General features: G+C 48.1%; 9 protein-coding genes across 9 annotated transcripts; 5 read left to right on the forward strand and 4 right to left on the reverse strand.

Annotated features, from left to right (window-relative positions):
* Window positions 1-2: 2 nt before the first annotated feature.
* FOIG_00067 (uncharacterized protein) lies at window positions 3-824 on the reverse strand (the record flags this gene model as incomplete). Its single annotated transcript, XM_031196044.1, has 1 exon — window positions 3-824. One exon carries the CDS (start codon window positions 822-824, stop codon window positions 36-38), a length of 789 nt encoding a protein of 262 aa, XP_031071811.1. The 3' UTR covers window positions 3-35.
* Window positions 825-1,677: 853 nt separating this feature from the next.
* On the forward strand, window positions 1,678-3,735 carry FOIG_00068 (flotillin). The gene is made up of 3 exons (XM_031196045.1): window positions 1,678-2,045; window positions 2,097-2,499; window positions 2,549-3,735. Exons 1-3 carry the CDS (start codon window positions 1,927-1,929, stop codon window positions 3,587-3,589), a joined length of 1,563 nt encoding a protein of 520 aa, XP_031071812.1. The 5' UTR covers window positions 1,678-1,926; the 3' UTR covers window positions 3,590-3,735.
* A 209-nt stretch (window positions 3,736-3,944) lies between these two features.
* FOIG_00069 (uncharacterized protein) lies at window positions 3,945-6,360 on the reverse strand. Its single transcript, XM_031196046.1, has 2 exons — window positions 5,119-6,360; window positions 3,945-5,070 (listed from the first exon to the last, which is right to left on the reverse strand). The coding sequence occupies exons 1-2, from the start codon at window positions 5,915-5,917 to the stop codon at window positions 4,085-4,087; spliced, it is 1,785 nt and encodes a 594-aa protein (XP_031071813.1). The 5' UTR covers window positions 5,918-6,360; the 3' UTR covers window positions 3,945-4,084.
* Window positions 6,361-6,395: 35 nt separating this feature from the next.
* FOIG_00070 (uncharacterized protein) lies at window positions 6,396-7,618 on the forward strand. The gene has a single exon (XM_031196047.1). The coding sequence runs from the start codon at window positions 6,628-6,630 to the stop codon at window positions 7,423-7,425; it is 798 nt and encodes a 265-aa protein (XP_031071814.1). The 5' UTR covers window positions 6,396-6,627; the 3' UTR covers window positions 7,426-7,618.
* A 27-nt stretch (window positions 7,619-7,645) lies between these two features.
* FOIG_00071 (uncharacterized protein) lies at window positions 7,646-8,136 on the forward strand (the record flags this gene model as incomplete). Its single annotated transcript, XM_031196048.1, has 1 exon — window positions 7,646-8,136. The coding sequence occupies exon 1, from the start codon at window positions 7,894-7,896 to the stop codon at window positions 8,134-8,136; it is 243 nt and encodes an 80-aa protein (XP_031071815.1). The 5' UTR covers window positions 7,646-7,893.
* A 3,681-nt stretch (window positions 8,137-11,817) lies between these two features.
* FOIG_00072 (uncharacterized protein) lies at window positions 11,818-13,786 on the forward strand (the record flags this gene model as incomplete). The annotated part of the gene is made up of 2 exons (XM_031196049.1): window positions 11,818-12,337; window positions 13,611-13,786. 2 exons carry the CDS (start codon window positions 11,818-11,820, stop codon window positions 13,784-13,786), a joined length of 696 nt encoding a protein of 231 aa, XP_031071816.1.
* A 587-nt stretch (window positions 13,787-14,373) lies between these two features.
* FOIG_00073 (uncharacterized protein) lies at window positions 14,374-14,985 on the reverse strand (the record flags this gene model as incomplete). The annotated part of the gene is made up of 1 exon (XM_031196050.1): window positions 14,374-14,985. The coding sequence occupies one exon, from the start codon at window positions 14,983-14,985 to the stop codon at window positions 14,374-14,376; it is 612 nt and encodes a 203-aa protein (XP_031071817.1).
* A 1,683-nt stretch (window positions 14,986-16,668) lies between these two features.
* FOIG_00074 (uncharacterized protein) lies at window positions 16,669-19,116 on the forward strand. The gene is made up of 2 exons (XM_031196051.1): window positions 16,669-17,750; window positions 17,803-19,116. Exons 1-2 carry the CDS (start codon window positions 17,107-17,109, stop codon window positions 18,779-18,781), a joined length of 1,623 nt encoding a protein of 540 aa, XP_031071818.1. The 5' UTR covers window positions 16,669-17,106; the 3' UTR covers window positions 18,782-19,116.
* Window positions 19,117-22,575: 3,459 nt separating this feature from the next.
* FOIG_00075 (uncharacterized protein) lies at window positions 22,576-24,452 on the reverse strand. The gene is made up of 2 exons (XM_031196052.1): window positions 23,578-24,452; window positions 22,576-23,529 (listed from the first exon to the last, which is right to left on the reverse strand). Exons 1-2 carry the CDS (start codon window positions 24,333-24,335, stop codon window positions 23,112-23,114), a joined length of 1,176 nt encoding a protein of 391 aa, XP_031071819.1. The 5' UTR covers window positions 24,336-24,452; the 3' UTR covers window positions 22,576-23,111.
* Between the last annotated feature and the right edge of the window lie 3 nt (window positions 24,453-24,455).

Genomic DNA, 24,455 nt, shown 5'->3' on the forward strand with positions numbered 1-24,455 from the left:
ATGCCCTCGTTCTCAGCCTATGTCCAACAGCACCATCACTGCCGTAACTTGACCTTTACCACCAAGCCCCATCCTGTCTTGCCTTCCCAAATGCCCATCTCATTCTCCCTCCGAAACGTAACTTCCTCAGCCTTGACCGTCATAGTAACCGGCTCCTCCTCCTGTGCCTTTACTACTAGCGCCGGTGGAGTCGATGGTTCGGATTTCTTGAACAAGCCCCATCTTGATGCTTTCTTTGCTTGTTCGACGTGTGCTTTGACGGTTTGGCGATCGACTCTTTCTGGGGATATGTACTTTGCTAGACGGACTGCCATGTCGTGGTCTGACCACCAGAGAACATCATCTGAGGCAGATTGTTGGGTATCGTCTTCCCATCGACCCCATTCGTCGAAGGCTCTGCTTTTGGGAGATTCACTCTGCTTCAAAGGCTTCTTTTGGTCGCCTACTAGCTTGCGATCTTCTCTAACGCGCACAACGGTTCGGGACTGATCTTCATCGCTGAAGAACCATCCTTCACCAACTGCTTCTTCTGGAACCATGGTCATCTCGACGACTCGTGGTGGCGGGTCCATGGCCGCTATTGAAGAAAGCATATCTTCAATGTGAGGCACCAAAAGGGTGAGGATTTCACTATCTCGTTCATCGCGCACTGAGTTGCGAACTGCTTGGACTGACTGGATGCGTAGTGGAAGACTGTTCAGATGTGAGGAGAAGATAGTCGTGACTGACTGTCGTGGTTCTGATAAAGGCAGTGATGCTGAAGGGCCGGATTCAGTGTATGGGGGAGGAAGATCCCCGTCATCGAAGGAGTCTTGCCTAGACATGATGTTGCAGTGAGAAGAAGCCAAGTCTGGAGATTCTGCAAGATGTTTAGTCAGTGTCACTACAAATGCCAAACGCCCGATGCATATACATACATAAATTCGATACGCCGTCGCTGAAGACAGAAAGTCAGCCCACGTTCAATAGCGCCTGGCCACTACCAACTCAGCCTTGTATCGCCCCGTCTCAAAGCGTAGTATCAATAGCGTCGAACCAGCAATCGCCGAGATTACAACAGAGGAGGGGACCCCATCACAGCCTTGGGGCTGCACATTATGTCTGCCTGAAGAAGTGCCTGCGGTGCTAATTGGTTACTCATCGTGGCGCAGCAGAATTGATGGTTGTTCAGTCATGCAATTTGGGGTTTGGCGGTGTTGGGACATTCCAAGTATCATCGAATCATAATTTCTGTACGTGACTTATCGCATTGCGGTCGGGCGTTTAGCCAAGATGCTCGATTCGGATACCGGCAGGAAATGCTTGAGTGATGAATTCCGCGAGTTGCGCGGGAATTAAACATGATCCATTCACGGGGCTGTGTTGATGGTGCTTTGCGGCCAAGCGTAGAAAGGACATTATAACAGCAATCTTTGAAAGTTAATTTCCAATAAACGCATCGGAAAATGTCATGTGTCAAGAGTGAATCAGCTTACACGAGAGTTCAAAGTTGAAGCTTTGGTGATACTTTAGAGGCGAACCCCACTGTAGATCACCCGAGAACGCCCAACCAACATGGAGTGGGGCGCGCCTGCCAGACGTGCGGGTGTGTACCAGGGATATACATAAGGTAGCCTAATACAAGGATAGCGTCTTCACTGAGCGCGAGGCACATTCATGAACCCTTGTAAGCTTTGAGAAATGCATGTTTGTGTTCCTGTGTCGGATCAAAGCATATAAGAGAGTGGTTGTCCGCTTTGTGAGACACCTTTCCGATCAAACTATATAAATAATTCCCCAGTAACATTGGTTCTAGAGATATACAACACTCGTTGCAAATAACTACTTACATCTGGTCACATATATAACAGTTCAATACTTCAATACTCAACTATAACATCCTATTCTTAAACATCCAATCACTTCAACACTTCGATCTCAGCCAAGATGTCTTACAGAATCTCTGCCCCCGATGAGTACCTTGCCATCACTGGCATGGGCATCAAGACCGTCAAGATCACAAAAGCCACATGGGTCTGGCCTCTCCAACGATGCACACGCTTCAGGTATTCTTCCCCCATTCTCCAGCTGGTCAACAGTCACTAATTCCCAATCAGCATCCGCCCTCACGACTATGCCATGGACCTTCAGGCCATGACAAAGGAGAAGTTGCAGTTCTCTCTCCCCGTCGTCTTCACAGTGGGTCCCGATGTCAACCAGCGCGGGGCCAACCGCTCTGATGCCGACAGTGAAGCCGACGGCCTTGATCGCGAGGACCGAGGGGACGCTTTGATGAAGTATGCTATGCTCTTGGCCAACTCTGAGGAGAAGGAGAATGTCACCCAGGGCCAGCATGTTGCCAACATCGTCAAGGGTATCATCGAGGGTGAAACTCGAGTCCTTGTGTCTAGCATGACTATGGAGGAGATCTTCACTGAGCGAGAGGTCTTCAAGAAGAGAATCTTCCGAAACATCCAGAACGAGCTGTCGCAGTTTGGTCTGCTCATCTTCAACGCTAATGTACGTGTCCCCAACCCTAATTACTCACACGACAGCTAACATTTCACAGGTCAAAGAGTTGAAGGATGCCCCTAACTCAGTCTACTTCGCCTCCCTCTCACGCAAAGCCCACGAAGGCGCAACCAACCAAGCCAGAATCGACGTCGCAGAGGCCCAACTCCGCGGTAACGTCGGCGAGGCCCAGCGCAAGGGTGAGCAAGAGCGCGAGATCGCAAAGATCAACGCCGAGACCGCCGTGCAGAAGACAGTCCGCGACATCGAGCGCGCCCAAGCAGAAGCACAGCTCGATACCAAACGCACAGGCCTCACCCGCGACGTCGACATCGCCCGCGTCACAGCCCAGCGCACCCTCGAGTCCAAGGATGAGGATCTCAAGAAGGAGGTTGAGATCAAGCGTGCTGCTGCAGAGATGGAGCGTCTTCGTGCGACAGACGTTGTTAAAGCTACGATTGCGAGGGAGAGTAAGCAACAGGCTGCTGACGCTGCTGCGTATGAAGTTGAGGCGGATGCTCGCGCTCATCAGGAGGCTAGTCAGCGCAAGGCCGATGCTGCAGCTTACCAGACCAAGCTCTTCGCGGATGCTGATGCAGCTGCTACATACGCCAAGATTACAAGGAACACAGATGCCGGAGCCTACCAGACCCGCAACGAAGCCGAAGCCTACAACTATGCCGCCCAGCAGCGCGCCGAAGCCGAGCTCGTCAGCAAGCTCCGCGAGGCAGAGGGTATCTCCGCCATGGCCGACGCCTACGGCAAGCTCTCCCAAGCCTTCGGCGGTCCCGCTGGACTACTGCAGTACATGATGATCGAGAAGGGCACATACGTCGAACTTGCCAAGGCCAACGCCGCAGCCATCCGCGGTCTCGAGCCCAAGATCAGCGTGTGGAACACCGGAAGCCAGGGTGGTGGCCAGAGCGGCGATGCTACTGAGACGATGCGAAATGTGTACCAGATGCTGCCGCCGCTGATGAGCACTATTAACGAGCAGACTGGGATTACTCTGCCGGAGTGGCAGTTTGGGAAGTTGAATGCTGGTGTCAACGCTGTTAACCAGGAGGGCGTCAAGACTAATGGTCACAAGAGCCATTAAGCATTGATGATTATCTGGTGAATGTACAGTATGATGGACGATCTTTGATATGCTTTTGATATCCGGCTTTGCCACAATTCTCTTCTCCTTTGTTTATAGACTTGTTTGATACCACTTTTTTAGCTTAAATTGAACACTTTAATTAACACGACTTGCATCTACTGGTGAATGTTGAGCTGAGCCTCCCCTGTGACAGTTGAACCGCCTTTCAGTTAAGGATGGGAACGATATCGAAAAAGGCGCTGCCTACCCGAAATTGAGACAGAGAACCAATTGGATAAATAATGAAGATATCGGCGATGTCATTCACGCATTTCATTCTACTTGCTTCTATAAACATCATGTCAGAGATATTCGCGTGGAGTCCAGCAAATCGTGTTCGTGTTCAAATAATGCAATTGCGATTTTGGCTAAAACTACAAGAAAATCATAGCTAGAGACCGATCAAACTATTACCTCCCTCTCATGGTATCCTATTATTATCCATGATCGTTTCTAACGATACTTCACATCTCCAACTTCAGGTCGGTGAACTCCATCATCGACATATCCCGGAGGCTGTGTCTGTCCCGCATTAGCTCCCGACGCCACCGGCGCCGAAGGACCGGAGGGTCCGGTGGAAGTGGGGTCCCGATCGGTCGGAGACACGGAATTGACCTTGAGGGATCCGACCTCAGCACCCTTCAGAGTCTCGAGAAGGTTGCGAGCACCAGCGGGCCACATGCCGCTCTGGCGGGGAACCTCTCCTCGGATGATCTGCTCGACTGAGACACGCTCGCCGTAGAAAGCGGCATTGGCATCCTTGCGCTCGACGACGACGGTGCCGTCGACTTGAATGCCTGCGTAGAAACCGCGGGACTTAACGTAGGAAAAGACAGGCTTGAAAGCGCCGGTGCTAAGGCTGCGGCGTTTCTTTTTCTTGTCGGCATCGGTCTCTGGCTTCAGGCCTTGGCTGTCCTCAGTAGGGCGGGGAGGTTTGGGAGGAGCCTCCTCATCCTTATGCTCCTTATCCTTCTTCTTTCCATCCATGGCAGCGCCGATCTCCACAGCACCGCCGGCGCCATATGGACCAGCGACAACAGCAAGGTCACTACCCAGGGCAACACGGGTCTTGGCGAAAGCGTTGAGTGCTTCTCGGCTGTTGATGACGCAGACACAGTCGTAAATGTCAAGACCGATCATGAAACCAGCGCCAACGGAGTGGACTTGGATACCTGAAGGAGGACCCCATGATCCATCGGGAAGACGAGAGATCAAGATGCCTGAACCAGTGGCACCAGAGAAAGCGTAGCCGGCACGAAGGGTTGTGAAGATAGCGAGACCTTGGGCCTTGGCGATGACCTTGGGAGGGATGTTGACAAGAACTCTCTTCTTGGGCTTCTCTTTGGTGGGATCGATGATCTCGTCGTTGGTTTCCTGTGCCTTGGGGTCTGTCGATGTGGGAACCTGGCTAGAGCTAGGATCGGCGTAGACACCGTTTTCTAGAGTATGTTAGCAGACATTCTGGTCAAGCTGTATGGGTAACTTACTGCAGAAGGACTTCAGGATAGAAGCTGCCTTGTCACACTCCTTGTCGATAGTCTCGGGGAGGAAACTCTGGCTACCAAACTTGTGCGCCAAGCTGTTAATAGGTGCAGCGGCCTTGATACCAAGCTGGCTGAACTTTTCGCTCCAGCCGGGCTTCTTGTGTGTCTCAGGATGTGCAGAAGTCGAAGCCTGGGTTGCGGTTGTCTCCGGACCATGGCCGAAGCCATGTCCATGGGTAGGAGCTGTAGGACTTGGTTGAGGGGGCGCCTGAGCCTGAGCTGGCTGGTTCGTAGGAGGGGGCGCAAAGGTAGGATGGGCAGGGTCGTACTGCGGGATAGCGTAGTTTTGTTGGGCCTGCTGAGACTGCTGAGCGTCAAAGGGCTGATGAGTCTCCTGATGCTGTTGAGGCACCGTGACTGGGTTGCCCTGGAGAGGGTTCGGGTGAGCTGCGGACGCTTGGTGTTGATCTTGCGCAGGAGGAGGACCTGGAGGAGGGGGAGGGAAGTACTGCTGCTCTAGCTTGCGCTTCTCATCTGCAGCACTTGGATATTGCTCGGCTCCGGCAGTGGGCGCAAACTGAGGAGGCTGCTGGCTCTGTGATCCTGCGAACTGGACATGTTGATCGGGATTTTGGGGTGCGCGGGGCTTCTCGTCTCCAGGAAGCTCGGCTGATCCCTGCTCGTACGCAGGAGGAAGAGAAGAGTCTTGGGGTTGATTCTGGGTAGGGTTGGCGGTAGGAAGCAGACCGCTTCCATGCTGGTCGCCAGCGGAATACTGGGGAGCCTTCTCAGGATTCGACATCGGATTAGAGTATTGAATATCTGTAGGTGTTGTAGTTGTAAGGTTAAGGTTGAGAGTCAATGGCGGGGTAGCTTCGTGTCAGCTATAAGAGCTAGGAACAGGGAAAGAAAGTGGACTGAATCTTCAGGCTCTGGGTGCAAGATGTCTTTAATAGATGAACAGGTATTTATTAGGACAATTCACTGATATGAGAGGCCTCGTCACTTCTAGACTCATGAGTGGCGTACGAGACAATTCGAAACCGGTTCCATGAACTGCAAGGAACCATTCTGCGACAAGCCGCACGGATTGATGTCATCATGGTGGCTTGGCGATAAGGTGATTGCGTGGCTGAATTTCAGGGTCCTGCACAGCCACGATGTCAACCAATGCGAGCTCTTCCACCGTAAAACAGAGGTAAATTGTTGGGGAGCATGTGAAATTGTGGAAATATTGAAATGACGGTGATGGTAACTTATCTACACGTTTTGTAGGTATCATCTCTTTTATGATGCGCTGGTGCACGGAGATCATCGCTGTTTTTCGGAGCCCGAAACGGGTGTCGTTCGGGGAATGCTAGGAAAGCTTACCCGAAGTCTGTTAACCTGTGATCCTCGGTTTAAGCTTACACAGAGACCGAAACGCTGTCTTGTAAACCTTCATTTCGCAACTGTGATAATCGCAGATTTTCTACAGTTCTTGAGAGTGACCTTTGTCACTAGACCTCCACCATGACACAAATACAGACCTCCAGCGACCCAGAGACTCTTCATCTCCCCCGCATTCTCTGCCTTCACGGCGGCGGCGTCAATGCACAAATCTTCGAACTACAATGCCGCGCTCTGATCAGGAGTCTTGCTTCCTCTCTCCGTCTAGTCTTCATGCAAGCACCCTTCATCTCAGCGCCTCACCCCGATATTGTCAGCGTCTACGGTGAATATGGGCCTTTTCGGCGCTGGCTCCGCTGGCAGCCTGACCATCCCGAGATTGAAGCAGAGGCCGCCGCCGAGCTACTTCGGAACCAGACCCGCAGGGCTATGGACACCGACCCCGGAACCGGAGAGTGGATCGGCATTCTGGGGTTCTCGCAGGGCGCTAAGATTGCGGCGAGTTTATTGTGGACGCAGCAGAAAGTGACGGAGCAGTTTGGTGCGGAAGAGGCGCTGACGCAGTTCAAGTTTGGTGTTCTCATGGCTGGGAGAGCGCCTTTGATTACGCTGGATTCCCGGCTGCAACATCCCCCAGCGGTCGTTGATGCGGCGCTGTTGAGCTCCGAGTTCAAAGACTTCCCTGAGTCGAACGTGGGAGACCATGTGTTGAATATTCCAACGCTGCATGTCCATGGACTTCGAGATCCTGGACTCGAGCAGCACCAGGTTCTGCTGAAGACATACTGCGCAACTGGCACGACGACTCTAGTTGAGTGGGATGGTGGACATCGCATACCGATCAAGAGCCATGATGTCGACGCTGTGACAACTGAGATCTTGAAGTTGGCAAAGAACGCAGGCGTGAAGCTGCCCAACTGAACATCGCAAACGAATTCATGTCTTTCCAACAGTATACAACTTACTAAGAATTTTATGGTTTCTGAGCTGTTTATTCACATAGACTAGACAACGCTATACATATATACATTATTGACAATGCAGCAGCATATCTCACAGTCTCAGATTGAACCGTTGACCCCCCAAGAGTCATGTCTCTGAAGTGTCTGCAGACCTGCACTTTATAACAAAACCAGGGCGCATAAGATCAGCTCGATGACTCGGGTGGAGGGCCTCAATTTTGTGCGACCCTGCTGCCCATGATGCTAACCTGCATTATCGGTTCTCACCAACGCGTGGGCAGGATACTTACGCCAAGACCATAGACAGCCCTCACGATTTCTCGCAACACCTGGTTTTCGATGCTTTCATGTCGGCATCATTGGCCCTGCGCAGCTTTAAAATCCGACACGCACATATCCTAAAACGGCTCTTGCTGACCCTGCCACAATGGACACTATCAACTCGCAGCATCCATCACCGCCTGTCATAAAATCTTGCAAGGTTTGCACTGCTCTCGAGAAGCTTTTCGCCGGTGGTGATGTCCAGATTCAGCTGGAAAGAAATGAAATCTACGATGAATCTTGCACACAACACGGCTCATTGTTTTATTGGATCGAGAGATATTACTGCGAGTATCTTGATCGTTTACAAAAGGCCCGCAGCTACCATATCGTGGCTGATACGAATTAATCCCTCGGCATAATCCTTTTTCTCCGTCTAAGCGGCGGTATCTGGCTAATTTGTGCGGTCATCAGCCATCACAACGCCCATCACGTAGTGGTATAACCATGCGTCTCATGATGGAAGCGGTAGGCAGCCCATACCGCGGTCTAATAGTCTATAGTGAATCCTCGGTGGTCTCATACGACATAGAAGTCTGGAGCGTGAAAGGTTTAATGGAAGACGGCTACATGCCAAGGGAAGCTGGAGGCAAGTACTTATACAAACACATACACTTTCCTATAAGGACCTTTCTGTGGCCTGTTCCGAAAGTGTGCTCAGAAAAACATGGAACAATGCCAAAACTTGGGCACGATCCCTTCGTCTCCTGCTGCACGAAGCGCGCATGGTTTGGAGGTCTCCGGGCACACCACCACAGTAAGCAAGTGTGGATGCATACTCAGTTATGCCTATTTGACAAGCAAAAGAGACTATGCGGTTGGTTCCACTTACTAAAAGACGAAGATTCACTTGGCTTTCCTGGAGCAGATTGCAGAAGGATGTCTCCAGCTGTGAAAGACACTTTTAGGAATCCATTTCCCGAACGCAATCAGTTACTTGTGTTGGTGGCAATCTGTAGACGCAAGTTCCCAGACAGAAATTTTGGAGAGAAATGGGTGCATTGGCAAGGCTTTCCATGGTGTTCTATGCGTGAAATGGATTGAGGGGGTTGCTTATAGACGAGGCTGTGCATATGTACAGAAGGAGTTTTGGGAAGAGCAACATCTGGAAGATGTTGACCTGATACTTGGCTAGGTATGGCCAATGACTTTATTCACTAGGAACCAAGAGAGTAATAAGTAAGTCACCTTCTAGCGGTTTTGCAAATTAAAAAGAGGCCTCATCGAGGGTAAGGAGGCATTCGTGATTTGGTGTTTAAGGATGATGGATGCTGTAGATCCACTTCATGTGCACGTCAACTTGGATCCTGATAATTTCAATGACCTTGGTATAAGTACTTGGAAAGATTTTGGTGCTGATATATAATAGGAGATTCCTGGCGTTTTGTCAAGCAGTCTGGATGCAATACGATAGGTAGGCGGTAAGGTCAGCGGTTTTTAGGGTAGGGCATTTAGACAGATGCGCGGCATGTAGCTTCGGTAGGGCGGCAATGTATTCCTCTCACGCAGTAGTAAAATGTAGCCTTGGTGCGTCTAAAACTGGTTGACATCAATTCTCAAGTTGGCCAGTCTTCCGCCGCACTAGATCAACTCTTTCCTATTCTGCCTCTTTGCCCTACTTCTCTTTTCTTCAGCTCCAGTCCGTTACGCTATAAGATATGCTTCCTCCCTGTCCCACTTAGCTCCATGACATGCCCACTGGCTTCCCTAAACTCCACCAGCCCGAGCATTGCAAATATCTCCTAACCGCAATGAATCTGGCATGATGCGGAGCAAGCGTGTCGACGTATCCATTTGGCAAAGGTTCCTAGCGCCCGAAATATGAGATCACTAGAACCGTGCACGCAACACCCAGCAGTGCTCCATAGCACCTGATCTTATCATCTGACAGACTATAGCATAAGATGTTATTTTAAGTAGCTTAGCAAGCAGATGTTAAATGGATCGGCGCCCCTGCAGGATCGACGACACCGTTACGCCTCGAGTATCGAGCCCACGATAAAGACTAATGGTCGTCTATTGAACTCCAGCGCTATCACGCTGTTTTTTTTTTTGTTTTATTTTTCTTCAGCGCGAGGCGTCCCAATGCAGAGTTACTACACGTCTTTTCGTATCTGAAGATATCGGCACTTAGTTTCACGATAACTGGCAGAGCCTGGCAACACCATAAAGTGGTGCCAGCTAGCCACAAGCCATTTAAAGGCTTGGAAGCTAGTGACAGCTTTCATACTGCGCACAAAGCAAAGTGCCGAAATCAGTTTATCTGTAGAGACTGCTTATCTAAAGTGCTCAGAAGATGTATGGTTAGTCATGGAACCGATTATGGCTTCTGATCTGCTTGCGTTTCCGAAATACTCTCTGCTTTGACTCCTACCCCAAAACGCGCCTAAACCTCGCTTTAGCCACTGGAGGTAAGAGCGGAACATTTGGTCCTACAAAAGGCCTGTCAAGTTAAGCAAGCGGGGCTAGAAAAAGGTCGATTGCCGAAAAGAATGATGCTCGCTTAGACGATCTGGGTGAACAGTGGGGAGCCTTAGACAGCGTAGTGATTGGCCCTGTTTGTCCCGAGCGCCACACTCGCGGTGATATCGCTACGGGATTACCAGGTTTGCGCGAGGGTGGAGCGCAGTGATGCCCACTTTTGCCCCCCAATTCATTTTCATTGACGCTATTTGCCAAGTCCCAATAGGGCCAACCCAAAACTGTCGAGAAGACGTATCGCCTAATTACACCAGAGACACCGTACATCAGGCTGTAAGAGCCTAGCACTAATAACACAAATAAGTTCTGCCTCTCTGCCTCTTCAGGCCTGCCAGTTTTATTGTTTGGTTCGAGGGACGACCTCATTTCAAAACATTTCTCTGAAGCAATCAATGCACGTGGCAAGACGGCGTGCCAACGTGCGTCCTCTCCAACCTCGACGTTAATAAGCTCATTTTCCGTATCGCCAGAATCTATCAGCTCAGCATGATCCTCGTTGTCGGTCAAATGTCTTGGCTTCCTAGTGCGACGCTAAACCTGACTATTTCAGCTTCAGGTGGGCTCTCATGTGTTGGTTGATCCAGATGTACCCGACATGATAGTGGAGGTGTTGTTGGTTCTCTCACCATGCTGAGGAGCCAGGGTTTTATCCTCTGATTGTCCAATCGGTCTGTGGCCATAATTCTCAAACTTTCTTGAGTGAACTGATGTGGGTGTTAACTCTAACGCCACAGCTCGCCATATCATAGACTTTGACAAACAAGTTGAAAGCTGAACGTCCTAGATCGACCTTCACACACCATCTCAACAAAAGGGACAAAGCCCATTGGACCGCATTCGTCGAAAGGTTGCGACTATGTTCAATTGCAAGGGTCCATTTCGGAATACCAGCTGTCAGGCGATACTGATCTGCCTAGCACTCTCTGTGAAGGAGGTAGGGTTATAACAGAGCGCTAAACAAACATGCCAGGGACCTTGCAACCACGTGCAACCGTTTTTGTTCAACCCGTATTCTCCGACGCTGAAATTCCATGTCACAAAAGTAGAACTTGGTCAGGCTGAGCCATTGCAAGAAGGCGGTTCAGGATCATCTAATAGAAAGGTTTTGTCCTGGAAAACAGGCAAAGAGGCTCACTGGTTCTATTTGACTGGCATTACAGTCACTCCAGCAGACGAGCGTCAAGATAGAGAGCTACAAACCAAAAAGTGAATATTGAGGCTCTTTGGTTGTAGTTTGAGGCTGACTCCTAACTTTGGCTTTATTGAGGGTGTCCACTCTGACGTGATGTGAATTCTTCTATGTGTGAGACCTTCCCCTCTCATGGCTTCGCAATGCTAGAATACGGATTGTTACATCATTTCCGGAAGAGGAACCAACAGTGATGCGGCTGAACAATGGAAATGAGATGAGTTAACATGTCGCTGGCGCTTTAAAACCAGGGAGCCCGCTTCGTAGTGAAGAAACAAGACGTGTACTTGCCAGCTTATCCTGTATACTGATCAATCCTTTCCTGGTAACTCTTTCACTCTCCCTGATTTCACAGGCGATATGGTTCCTCCAGCCTCTGCCTTGGATCCCACCGGCTATATGCCAATCGAGACAGTCGCAGATGCCCGGGCAGTTGTCACTCAATGTATAAATGGACTTCTAAAGCTGGTTCATCGCGGTCCAGATGATCGAGAAGCTGCTCAATTCTTAAGGCAGAACGCAACCTTTGTCGTTGAAGTTCTGGACCAAGTGTCCGGCCCACCTGCGCGGTCTGAGGCATCCGAGCCTACATTTTGCATCACAGATATTCCGAGTGACACTCGAGTCGGCCTCAGACGGAAATCTATAACAATCGTGGTTAACGGCCGAAGATATTGTGTAATTGTGATCTGCAGTTCGCAGAACCTTACGAATCCCGATCTGCAGCCTAGACACGACAACCAATACGGGCGTCCTGATTCGCCGTTGTCTTGGCCCTCAGAGTTGATTCTTCCCGAATTCTCTACGTCACTTGAAACATGCAAAACGAACTTAGAGGCATCTCTGGTAGAGATGTGGCGAGACTGCAAGGACAACAAAGGTTCGAAAGTAGAATGAAGACTACACAACAGCATTGAAGATAAGAGGACATTTCCAGCAGTGCTGAGACTTGAGCCAAGATCAGCCTTTGGCCTCTAAATATTATTTTGGTACGGAGTTTTTAGCTGTTAGTAGCCAGAATCCCGAATTGCCCATAAAATCGAATGAACCTCGCAAATCCTGTGGGACTTAGCTGCCAAATCACTCTTACCCAAGACACACCCCTCCCGTCAATAGCATGTTAGATCGCTAGGCTACATCTTTCCCACTACCCTTCACACAACAATGCCACCGGGTTTCGCCCTCTCGGGGGCAGCTAGAGGAGTGATGCGCAAGAGTGTCTCTTTGGCCATTCCTTCACCGCTGAAGAGTACAGAAGCGTCAAGGCCCACAGCACGCAGTCACCAGACCGAGCATGACTTCGGAAGGCAGTAAGATAGATGAAGGCTCCCGAACGTGCTCAACCGCTGGCTTTATGACGCTTTTCCTTCAGAAGCTTGTATTCTGGTCAATCACGCGGCAGATTCGTCGTATCAAGTAGTATATCCGTCATGAGAAGAGCTAGGAAACATGGAATATAGCAAACCTGAGCTTGGCGCCACCTTTCGGCCTCAACCCCCCTGGAGAGCGAACACCGACCGTACCGTGATCAAAGCAATTCATGTTGTTGGTACCTTGTAATCCATGTCAACGCCCAATTTTCATGGGACCAACATTGGAGGATAGGAGAAGCAACAGCCGCCAAGTAACCCTTAACACTACCAGCCTAAGAGTTTCTCACATAGGGAACTGGTTAGGTCATTCCACCATGGGCAAAGAAGGCTATAGGCCTACTGTAGATATTGCACAGCTACTCAGCATGGCTCGTGCCTGATGAATGCAATGTTAACCCCGACTGTCGCATGGTCATAGTCATCGAGAAGACCCAGAGAAGAGCGGCTCAAGCTATTACCGAGGTTCATTTTATTGATTACTGGAGTTACTGTAGATACAGAACCGTTTTTCTTTCTTCGTGGATGGAATCAACCGGATTGATCTTCGTTTCTGGCCACACTGCGTATCAGACTTAGCTCTCGTTATACTGAGTCATGGCCTCCGCTCGCTAGTCGATTGTTAAGGATGCCGCCCTCCTCAACTTGGCTTCACTTATGTTGGAATACAGGTATGTTGTAGAGCTAGATCGCCTTTCAAATCATCGAACATATAAAAGACCTGGCATGGCAGATCTCGTTACATAATGCCATGGTATCGCGGTCTTTCTACTTGTTTTATAGTGTTTGGCACTAGTATCATTTATCGTCTTTCGCTACTTCGAGAGGTTCGAATTCCCCAGTCTTGTGAGACAAATGTTCGTAGAACTGGGCTCTTTACTACACAGAAAGAACTCATCGAGGAAGGTGGAGGAGAAGCGCTTTTACGAGGTCTGAGTTACCGCGGTCGTCAAGTTTAGTCCCTTCAATGTAGATAGGATAGTTTAATTCTTATCATTTTCGACTTTGCAGCAATTTGCTTCAACCTTCCTTCGCATCTCTTTAGATACCGGTCACTACCCTGTATAAGCCTGCTTTCCTGACCAATCTGATGCGTCCACCCCTGTCCTCTGCTTAAACTGCCTGTTGATCCTGGTGACTGAACTGGCTTTGCCGTCCTATTCTGTCCAGTCACTGGGGTTTTTGAATGTAAATGTTCATATTCGGTACACACGGGTAGGATATGTTTTGTAGCAGCTCAAAGCTAGGTTACGGACATCACGGGGTATTATATGATCAACAGGATTTATTACCATCTCTCTAAACCCTAAGTAAGAACGCAACAACAATTTCCTCTCGCATCACTTTGCTTCAACCATGCCATACGTGAACCCGGAGTGGCAATAAAGATTGACTTGTCCCTTTCTACTTCTTCTCAATTGAGCGAGTAATAACCCTGACAGAACTTCGCTTACTCTTTGTTCGTTCCAGAACTAGGAACGTATGTATGCTCGTTACCATCAACATTCAAAGCACCCTCATTATACGAATCATGCACACCTTTATCTTAAAATTTGAGACAGGCTGCATCATTCGAGATTCCGCACATCATCTCGAATCCGTATCGGGAATCCCAGCGAGCTTCAGCCCGAAGGACACGGTCTTGATAGCCGGGGATCGGAAGTGTTACATCAGGAGAGTTACCTTGGGTAGCGGTAAAGAAGCTTTCAGCATCGGTCTCTCTCGCTAGTAATAGACTAGCTTGGTCTATCGTTCTTTTACTGTGCCCTTCAATTATTATATAGGCTTCTATCTCAAGCCTAGATTGTGAAGTGCAGCGAGCTTTGACTTGAAGAACAGTACTTTCGCCTCCAGGCATCTCAAGCATAGCAACGCGGAGGCTCTGCCCACTGGTAGCAGCAGCAAGCTCGCGAGGATCATCCTGGACAGGTACTCCAGCATTGTATTCCATCTCAACATCCGAGTTGGTATCCATCTCGTCTTCCAAGTTGCGAGGATCATCCTGGACAGGTACTCCAGCATTGTATTCCATCTCAACATCCGAGTTGGTATCCATCTCGTTTTCCACGTTGATGTTTAAGCTAACCTCCCTCATTTCAGCATGTTCTGCTTCGAGAACCCCCAATGTGGCTGTTGTTTCAACGATTGATGTAGTCATGATCATGTTTGACTAAGTGCTAAGACTGAATATTGGCATAAAACCTATAGACTATCGACTTGATACTAATTCAATACGTTCTCAGCATCATGTTAGCACAGACATCTCTACCCACCATCGATGTTTCAAAGTTACCTTGTGTGTACCAGGGATCGCTTTCAAGCGCCTCGTCGCGTTTTTGTGATCACGAAACCCGACTAATCTACACGACTTCACGTACTAACGCTACGCTTGTAACGCAAACACTAACGTTCTTACTTTTGTCTCCAGGTGGTCGTTTTGCTTGCACTAGTTCATAAAGATGATAAGGAAAGTTCTGTTGCAGTACAGAGAGATGTCCCTTCTCTTATATGCCTTTCATGTCGCGGTCACATCGTTATAATTGGTCCTTTGCCGAATTCTCCATATTACGGACGTTCCCTCTGTGATTGGACTTGCTGGTTAGGAATTGGTCCTTTGCCGAGTTCCCCGTATTAAAGCCGTTCCCACTGTGATTGGGCTTGCTAGTTAGCGAGTAGGGCTGAACTTTTCTCAGTCCAGATTACTAACCATTGCTTCAGGGCGGAGCAGGGAGACCTGTAGAACATCTTAGGTTCGGAACGGCCCATTCCGCACCTAGCTACGTCGAAATGAAAGCGTGGTACCTATCACAGTCGGCCAGACTGACAGCAAAGACCCTCGGCAAAGCAGATGGGCCTGGAATAGGATCTGGGTTTTGCAAAAAATATTGACTCTGCTGGTATATCATCAAGCTTACCGCAAGAGACATCAGCTTCTCATGTCTGTCGAGTATATGTACGGTCTATTGGACGTAGACAGAAGTAAGCGCGCCATGCTTCGAACCGATTTTGAGAATCCAGCATTATCGACTGGGCGTGAAGTGGCGTTCCGTTTGACCACTGAAAATGGGTCTGTGCAGCTAATCGGTAGGCTTTCTAGCGACATGTCACAGACAATGGTTAGGAGCTAGAAGTAAATGCTTATAAGTACGTAACACAGAAACATAGGGATGATGAAATATTCTAAGTCTGTTTTCATCTTTGATAAGCTCGATTATAGGAGCCTTTAAACTCGTCGGGCCCCATCCTGTGGTGAACAAACTACTATATCTCGATTCTTGCTTTCCGGCATGAAGTCCTGGGTAAATTTTTGCCATGTGAAACAACCCTCAGAATAAAACATCGGGGCTCGCGGAGGTCCGTGGATAACAAAAATATAGAAAGGCATAATATCACTCCCGAGGATTGGATCTAGACGAGAGCGACGTGAACAAAAGCTAAATGGGAAGAAATGTAAATACAATTCGGTCACGGGGGATTGAGGGACTACCCTAGCAGAGCTGACTAAGAATGGGTTTAGCAGGTTTTCGGAGTACAGTGATAGAGGTTCGTAGTGCAGATCCATTTTCTTCCATCAACCCTACCTAAGTAACTATGTCATATAAGATAGTGACCGCTAACGATGCTTTTAAGATAAGCTTTGTTACCTGCCAGTCGAGGAACTCCTTGCTAAAACCGACGCAGCATTCTGATGAAGACCGAAATCCTTCTTTATTCAACATGGGACTCGCATGCGTTACCCCCACGGCATCCTCCAATTATGCCCAGACGTTTCCTCCTCTTCGTTCAAATATGGGGAGTATGACACCTGGCAGACGTGTGAGTGTGCCTCACGAGGAAGATGGTGTACTGTTTTCACAGACCTGCCATCGAATGTCCCAAATTTTCTTGAAATATCACGTATATCAATGACTTGATCTTTCAGCCTATTGCCTACCTTATGATGAAAAGGAAATAGATAACAAGCCGGTTTTGCTTGTATCCTTAGCGGTTTCGGCAGCCATTTGAAATGCATTGAATGGCTTCGGCGGGCTCTGTTGTCGAACAGGCTGTGGCCAACACAACCAACAGTTCTTCACATATGCACGCATCTATGATGTGATGGGAGGCCCACCAAATGACCAGATTTGGCTATCCAGATTAGCCAAAGATCAAGTTCTCAACAGACCAGGCTGCCGTCGTTTTCCACGCCTCTAATGCCCAATTCTATCCTCCTCCGGTTCCTACATACTCAAGACTAATTGAATGTTCCGGCAACCTACAAACTTTATCCTAAACCATAATGCCGTCGCATAACGAAAAGCGAGTGCAGGGAGTCAAGGACCTGTCGCCTCACCAGGACACGTCAGATGCCATCAACCAATTGGTGACCTTGCTTCACCAGTACTGTTCCGAGGGCGGTTTCGATACCTTGAAGGGAGTCGTCGGAGAGAACGAAGAACTCAAGCGAGACAAAGCAAAGCTCCAAACCGCATACGATACGAACATCGAAGCGCTATCTCGACATCAAACTGAGTTTGAGAGACAGAAGGTCGATTTTGAGAAGCAACTAGGCTCCCAAGAGGCACAGAACGAGGCAATACTCAAAGCAAAACAAGCAGCCGACGAAAGCATCAAGAAACGCCAAGCTGAATTGACGGCGCTGCAAGAGAAGCTCGAGATGCAGTCATCATCTGCCAAACAGTTGATGAATGAGATCAAGAAAAAAGAGTCCACGATTAATGCTCTCGAAGCTACTAACGCTTCGCAGCAAGAAAATTTAACGAAAGCAGAGAAAGAGTCGGCAACGTTCCAAAGTGCAAAGGAGTCTATGCAAAAGCGAGTAGATGGTCTAACTACGAGCTTAGACGAAGTGCGCGGAAGATTAACAACGTTTCATTCTTTCGTGGTCAAGCTTGACAACTTTGAAGCCAGAAGAGGTGAAGTGTATGTTAGAGCCAGAGTGCTACTATGACCAATTTCTAATATGCTTGAGTAGTGGAGATGCTTTGGATAGTATATTGAGAAACGCGCTCAGCTTCGTGGAATCGTCCATTGGCATCGCTCTAGACGAAGCATGCCTGACCGACATAGCAGTATGGGGAAGGCTTCGAAATCACGCTTCCATCCAGCGCACCATCCCTCTACCTGCTTCTAATTCTCCAGCCGCTAAACAAATGAGGGTCGCCGCCGGTCTCAGGATCTACAGCATGGCTCTCGCCGATCATGTCTTCAAATCAACGTATCTCACTCAAAACAGCGATTTCGAAGATGTTCTACGGGATTTGGAGACAGAGGATCCACTGCATGAAGCTTTCACGCGTGCCGTCCTGTTGAAGATCCAGCCAGCAAGGCAAGCTCGAAATAGAGAAGCTCGTGCCAAGATGGTCGCTGATCAAGTTTCTGACGCCATTGCCGACTTGGTCCCTTCTTCGCAGAAAGAAACTTTGAAAGCACGCCTATACCAGGTCTCATTGGAGGCATGCAATGCGTGGTTAGTTATTCAGCAACTATTGGAGCCAGTCCGCCCAGTCTTCTCTTTGCATATGCCTGAGGACTGGGTGCCATTACCATCGTCGGTACCCCAACGCAACAGCAAGGCCGGACCATCCGGCGTCGCTCGGGAACCTTTGGCGACGCGGGCAGAAAACCAGGGTCAACAAACACAACGGCCGAGTGCTGAGTCTCAGCCGATAGAAATTGACGACATCATGCAAGTTGTTTGGCCAGCATTTTATGTTCCATCTTCTCAACAGGAGGATGACGTTGGTGACCAAGTTCCAGAACTTGTCCACAGAGGGCATGTCATTACACGTTCACAGGGCAGGGAAGCAGAGATCGAAATGTCACGTAGAAATGCGAGAAAGAACGCAAGACAGAACAGTGGATCTAGCCCTACACAGAAAAAGAGACGAGACTCAGCTGTTTTTTTATCCAAGGCTTTTCCTGGCGGTATTGGTACCGAAAAGGTCAATTAAATTAGTTCACAGCTGCTATGTAGCTAAGAACGATCCTATACATACCAGCATAGTCGTCAGGGCTTTTTCCTTCTTTCCTTCTCCGTCTCTTTTTTTCTATTCTTATTTTTCTTTCTTTAATTTTTCCTTCTCTTATTCTCTCTTTCTCTCTTTCTTTGTTTTCTTCTCTCTCCTGCAAAGGTTCTCTTTTAACAGATTGTTTAGTATGGTCCCCTATTTCACGTTTAGTGGTACGGTTGTATTTAGCAGTAGCTGTCACTCATTTGGCTATAATCTACAGAAAGCAAAGTTATTAAAAACTCAGATTTGAGAAAGAATAATGATTCTCTTCCGGGAAAAGCTAGTGCCGCAATTTAGCTGTTCTGATGACGCTGTCCATATGATACGAGCTTCATGGACGAGATTTGTTACTAAAGGAGGAAGTACAATATCAAAGTCCAGCATAACTTGATAAGTACAATTATATATGTTAACGACACGCTAACACAACATATATGCCTTGCTGGGTGTATGCCATATCACCATGTACCTATAGGTGTCCGAGCCACAGCAGAAACACCTCAAAGATGGTTATTCGATCTGCAAGCGCTTCTGTGGCTCTCAGGAACTTGGCAGATCTCTGTTCCTCATTGGCTCGATGTGCCTATACTTCCTACCTGAAGTTAATAATTGTCTGACCTGATGACATGTAAGAGAAGCCAAGTTGCCTCGATGTATTTCGCAGAGTACTCGTCGTCTGAGGACGACCATAAAGTTTTTCCATCAAGAGGCAACATATACCTAGTGCTAAGGTATGGGCAGGCGATCCGTTCCGGGTTCCGGGTCTTGGCCACGTAGAACGGGTCAGTGTTGACTGGACTCATAATGGGACGAAGATAATGCAAAGCCTAAAAGTCTTCTCTTTGACAACCACTAAATCTATTGCTTGCTAGTATGGCAAATACAGGTGCAGTACAAGAACTACACCTTCGGCAACGCGACACATGGTACAGGCTGAAAAATTAGGGTAAAGCTATGCAGCGTTGAAATATCTACAAATCCCAAGTTATTTGCGCAGATCGAAGTGTTGCTTGTTCTCTCAATACTGACCTCCATGGGCTCCTTGATTCATCTGATCGCCTTTAGAGATGTACTAAGGTTGCTTCCGGGACTCCCAGCAACCATGATGAAAGATAACTTAACACTGTTGCCGCTATGTCGTACAGTTCAGGGTAGTTTATGTTAAATTTCCGCCAATGTCGGTCGAAACAGGGATTGTGAATCTTGTAGCATGAAGAATGGAACTCAGGGGCTTTCATATGTGGGATACGCCTGCAGCACAGCTTCCAAAGCTCCACGGGAGACAAGGTATTAAAGCACCAATTGGCTTCCTATGGCCATGGCCGAGGCAGGTTAAGAAGAGGCTGTGAGATTGTCTCGGCTAGTAACACGACTTCCCAGGAAGTCGCAATACGAGAAGGTGATAAGAAGCATAAGAGGTATGGCTCTTCAAGTTGGACTAACCTATATCTCTAGGTGCAGGTCATAATACCAAAACCGGGGGAAGATGGCAGGATGGGGGGATTAAGTATAAAGAGCAGCATTTCTCCCGACTAATACTAGATTGCCTCTTAATTCCTTTTGCAATCGTCTCCTTTTCCGCTCTCCCTCATTCCTTAACCTCGATAACCTGGTCTACTCCCCCATCCTGTGTGAGCTCCTAGAGAGCGAACATAAAGGCGGACTGCTCAGCGATGAGATGATATCAGCTCTTTCTTCGCATTCCGTCACAAAATAACGACAGACTAAAGGCTTCGCAGAGAGTCTCCATAACGCCTGCAAGAACTTACTAATTAGAGCTTCGATTTCGGAGATCGACAATATCAGTGCCCATCCTCCTTATTAACAAGATTACGAGGATTGTGCTAGGGACACAGAGCAATGTGCAAATGACCCGTCGATGCAGCGGTATATCTAACGCACTAATAACGGTGACCTACAGTCTTCCCACGGTAAAGAGGCTTATAGCAAGGAAGCAGGCTAGGGTCAAACGCTTGTTATACTGCAGGCTTCAGACCTAACACTTCGGTCTGTAAGGATAAAAGCAAGGCCAAATTCATATCAACAAGTACCTACAGAGCTCTTCCTCCAGTAAGTTTGCCCAAAATTAAACCTAGCAATAAGCTAATAATACCCAAGCAGGCGCCCTCTTAAAGCAGTCCTATTAGCCTTATCTCCCCTATAATTAAAAAGATATATAAGTTGAGTTACTTCTACCTCCTTAAGCAAGGCGCTGTTTATTTTGTCTATAATAATTATAACTATATCTAGATATTTTATTTACTAGAGTATAGTAGGCCATACTGAAGAATGGAGGATGTTAAGGTAATACAAATTTCGCAGAGATGTCTTTTGCCTTGGTCAGTCTGGCAGCAGACTGAAATATCAAGATATTTATACGTTTAATACAATCAGTTCAGCATTACTGAAGCACTTGGGAGTTCTGTATAGAATTATATGGGAAGTGTCTTGTGACGCGCTGGCTTGTGGATGAGAAAGCAGGCCATTAAGCCAAAAGCATGAGATGTAATCACGTGATCACGTGACAATTGTCTATATGAGGGAACGCGACGCGTATCTAGTTCAGCTCCGCTTTCCTCCCTCTTGCATCATCATCTATCATCAGGCTGTCAACTACTACAAATGAAGATGAGTGTAAGTATGGCCCCAACAGCACGGAGTACTATGTACACGGGGCTAGGGCACCTATCCAATAAGGCTTTAATAAATAACTTCCTCTGTTCAGGATATCTAAACGGTATCATAGCCCGCAATCATAATCAACTCTTCTCGTATACATCGCGTAATTCTTATAGTACATACCTAAGTACCATACCACCATATAATCGGAAGATAGTGTAGTTTTGGAAGGTCGGTCTTTGGCAGGCGCTTTCTGTGAATCGGCGCCGCGTCTTGAGTACTTATTGGCACGTATGGTATTGTTCCCTTCGCGACTGGGCACGGAGATGTCGAACCAGATCAACGAAATGGAATACTCCTTTGACGATGGCGTCAAGCAGGATATTGATATCCCCGATGCTGAAGCATCGTTTGTCCTAGACGGAGCATTTCTCTATCGTGGGTACGGAGACCCATGTTGTCGGAGCCGTTGGATAAATGTAGCACCTAGCGAAAGACATGTAGGTCATGCTAAGACCTCGCGCAACAGCGAACATCCATTTGCTACGGTGATATGGCTCTTAGTTGCTCTTGAAAATGAAGAACACGTACAAGAGGTGCTTGAGGGTCTAAAGGGTAATGGGGTACTCGAATACCTGCGTAATGTAAAATCTTGCTTGAAACTAGGCGAGAATAGATCCCTTCTCTATAATCGACGTTTTCCAGACGGTGAAGGGAATGAGCTTATGTGCAAATCTGCTGAACATAGAGAAGCACTTGATCTTCTATGCGATGTACATGAATTTCAGAGCTCGAATGAACCTGTTACGGCTATAATTTATTTTCAGGACGACAATCATGCTATTTCTCATTTGCATTATGCGGAATGTCTTTCGAGTCGGTGGTTGGCTCAGCGATACGGACGTAGCGCTTCAAATATGGAACAGATGTGGGTGGACTTGAGCCGCAGGGGTTCATTTGCAGCAAAGCAAGTTCGATGTGCCTATTGCTGCCCATGTGAATAGAGTGTTAACGGCTAGGAAAGAGTGGTGGTAGTGGGAAAATACAGTTTGGATGTTGTCATGATTTCATGTACTTTGATGGTATACGAGGGACAGTACCGAGATTGTTATAATGCTTTGTCTAGTTACTTGTTTTCAGTTAATTGTAAAGTCAGGATGTTACGTATGAGGTTGCCACACAAGGTGTGCGATACTGTTAACATTGTGATACCAGTAATCTAGAGGCACGCAGTTAACAAGCAACCCCTAGGTCTGTGCTTCGTACCTGTTGATGAGAGCTTAATTACAGACACGACTAGCAACAAGGTAGGGTGACAAGCCAAGATACTAGTCAGTGAAGAGACCGGTAGATTACTAGCGGCGATTAAGGCTTCCAAGTTCTCCAGGCTATCCAAACTAACTTCAATCCACCCGCAAGCGCCAAACTTCCGTAATGGTTAATGAACCAATCCTGTCCTTATTCTAATCTCTTTGCGCTAGGTCAATTAAGTTTCCATAAACACGTACCAAGCAAAGACCTAGGGATCCCGTGTTCTCCACGAGCTGTGGTCGTATGTGACAGCTGAAGCACCGACTTGACTCATATCAGAGAGAATTGCTGCAGCGGGAGTTGCTCCGGCCGTCATGCTTCTTACCCGAAGCCTACAGCTCTAGGATGGTTGAACTGGGTGCTTCCACGCTTGATATGCTATCCAAGCCTGGTATGAACTCACAGCAAGCGACGCTATTCCCAGAAGTACAGCGAAGATGACTCCTATCAATGTAGCCAGCATAACATGTCTGGCGCCGCTCTTTCTCTGCATCGACTGCTGAAACCAACCGCGAGGTCGAGGAGTTTGAAGCTCGTTGTATAAGTCTGCCAGTCGATCGGCTAGATAGACATATGGGACACTCTCTTCTCCCACACGTCTGACGGAACTGACTTCGAAGTTGAGAATGTCTGGATCGAAAGAGCATTTTGATATGAGTGAGCGGAGAAGCTTCTTAGATCTTGGATCTGAGAGCGGGAACAGAGTTCCTTGTAAGGAGTCCAATACTTCGAGGACTAGTTGGCGTGGTAATACTCCTCTGCGCAATGTTAGTAGCCCGAGCCAGTCCTTTTTGCTTGGACTTTACCTCTTAAGTGATGAAGACGGACTGGAGCAATCTCCAACATCCCGAGTCACTCTCAACTGTTCTTTTAGAAAAGAAGTGTAGTGATAAACCTCGAGGTAGTTGTTTTTTCTGTCAAAGTGCAGGTGGTTTCGAATATCTGATGTCGCCCTGATAGTGATTCCTAGTCGCTTCTTCAGGTTGACCGCCTTGAGCTCCTTCTTGACGTCTGCGAACGACTCGCTATTATCGTAACTAAGAATGCTGTGATTGCCAAGTGGAAACGAGTCTTGTATGTATTTGCTGAAAGGCACGTCCTCTTTCCAGTGAATTCGGTATGTCCCTTTCTCAAGCCTGTCAGAAGAATGATGCAGAGCTGAAGGGTCGACCATCAAAAGAGTCTTTACACCAAGTGCCACTGCATCGACTGTTCTCGTTCCATCAGCCGTCTGTGAGCCTGTGCTTTGATCAATCAAACGGCACAGCTCTAACAGAGTGGCGTCTGGATTCGTTTTCAATATGGAAATGATATGGAAAAGGTCCCCATGCGTTTTTATTCTTCTGGTTGTCGCAGAAGTTGCATCCATGTAAGTCGAGACAATTGCTTTGTAGTACGCAAAATATCGCTGAAGCTGAGGAATGCGACCACCGATACAGCGTTGATGGATACAGGCATGAGGTCGTCGTTCATTGCAGGGCTGAGACAGATCCCATGACCACAAAGCCATCGCTATATCCAGATACACATCTTGATTGATGTCACTGCTGATCCTCGATGCCATTGTACGTAAACGATTAGAAACTGTGATGAGTTTCAAGGCCTGGAATGGGCTTCGAGTCAGAATGTCAGAGGGCGAAGCCTCGATATTATTGCAACTCTGAAGACAACCTCATGCAGAGCC

Source organism: Fusarium odoratissimum, assembly GCF_000260195.1.
Source record: "Fusarium odoratissimum NRRL 54006 unplaced genomic scaffold supercont1.1, whole genome shotgun sequence".
Classification (NCBI taxonomy): domain Eukaryota; kingdom Fungi; phylum Ascomycota; class Sordariomycetes; order Hypocreales; family Nectriaceae; genus Fusarium; species Fusarium odoratissimum.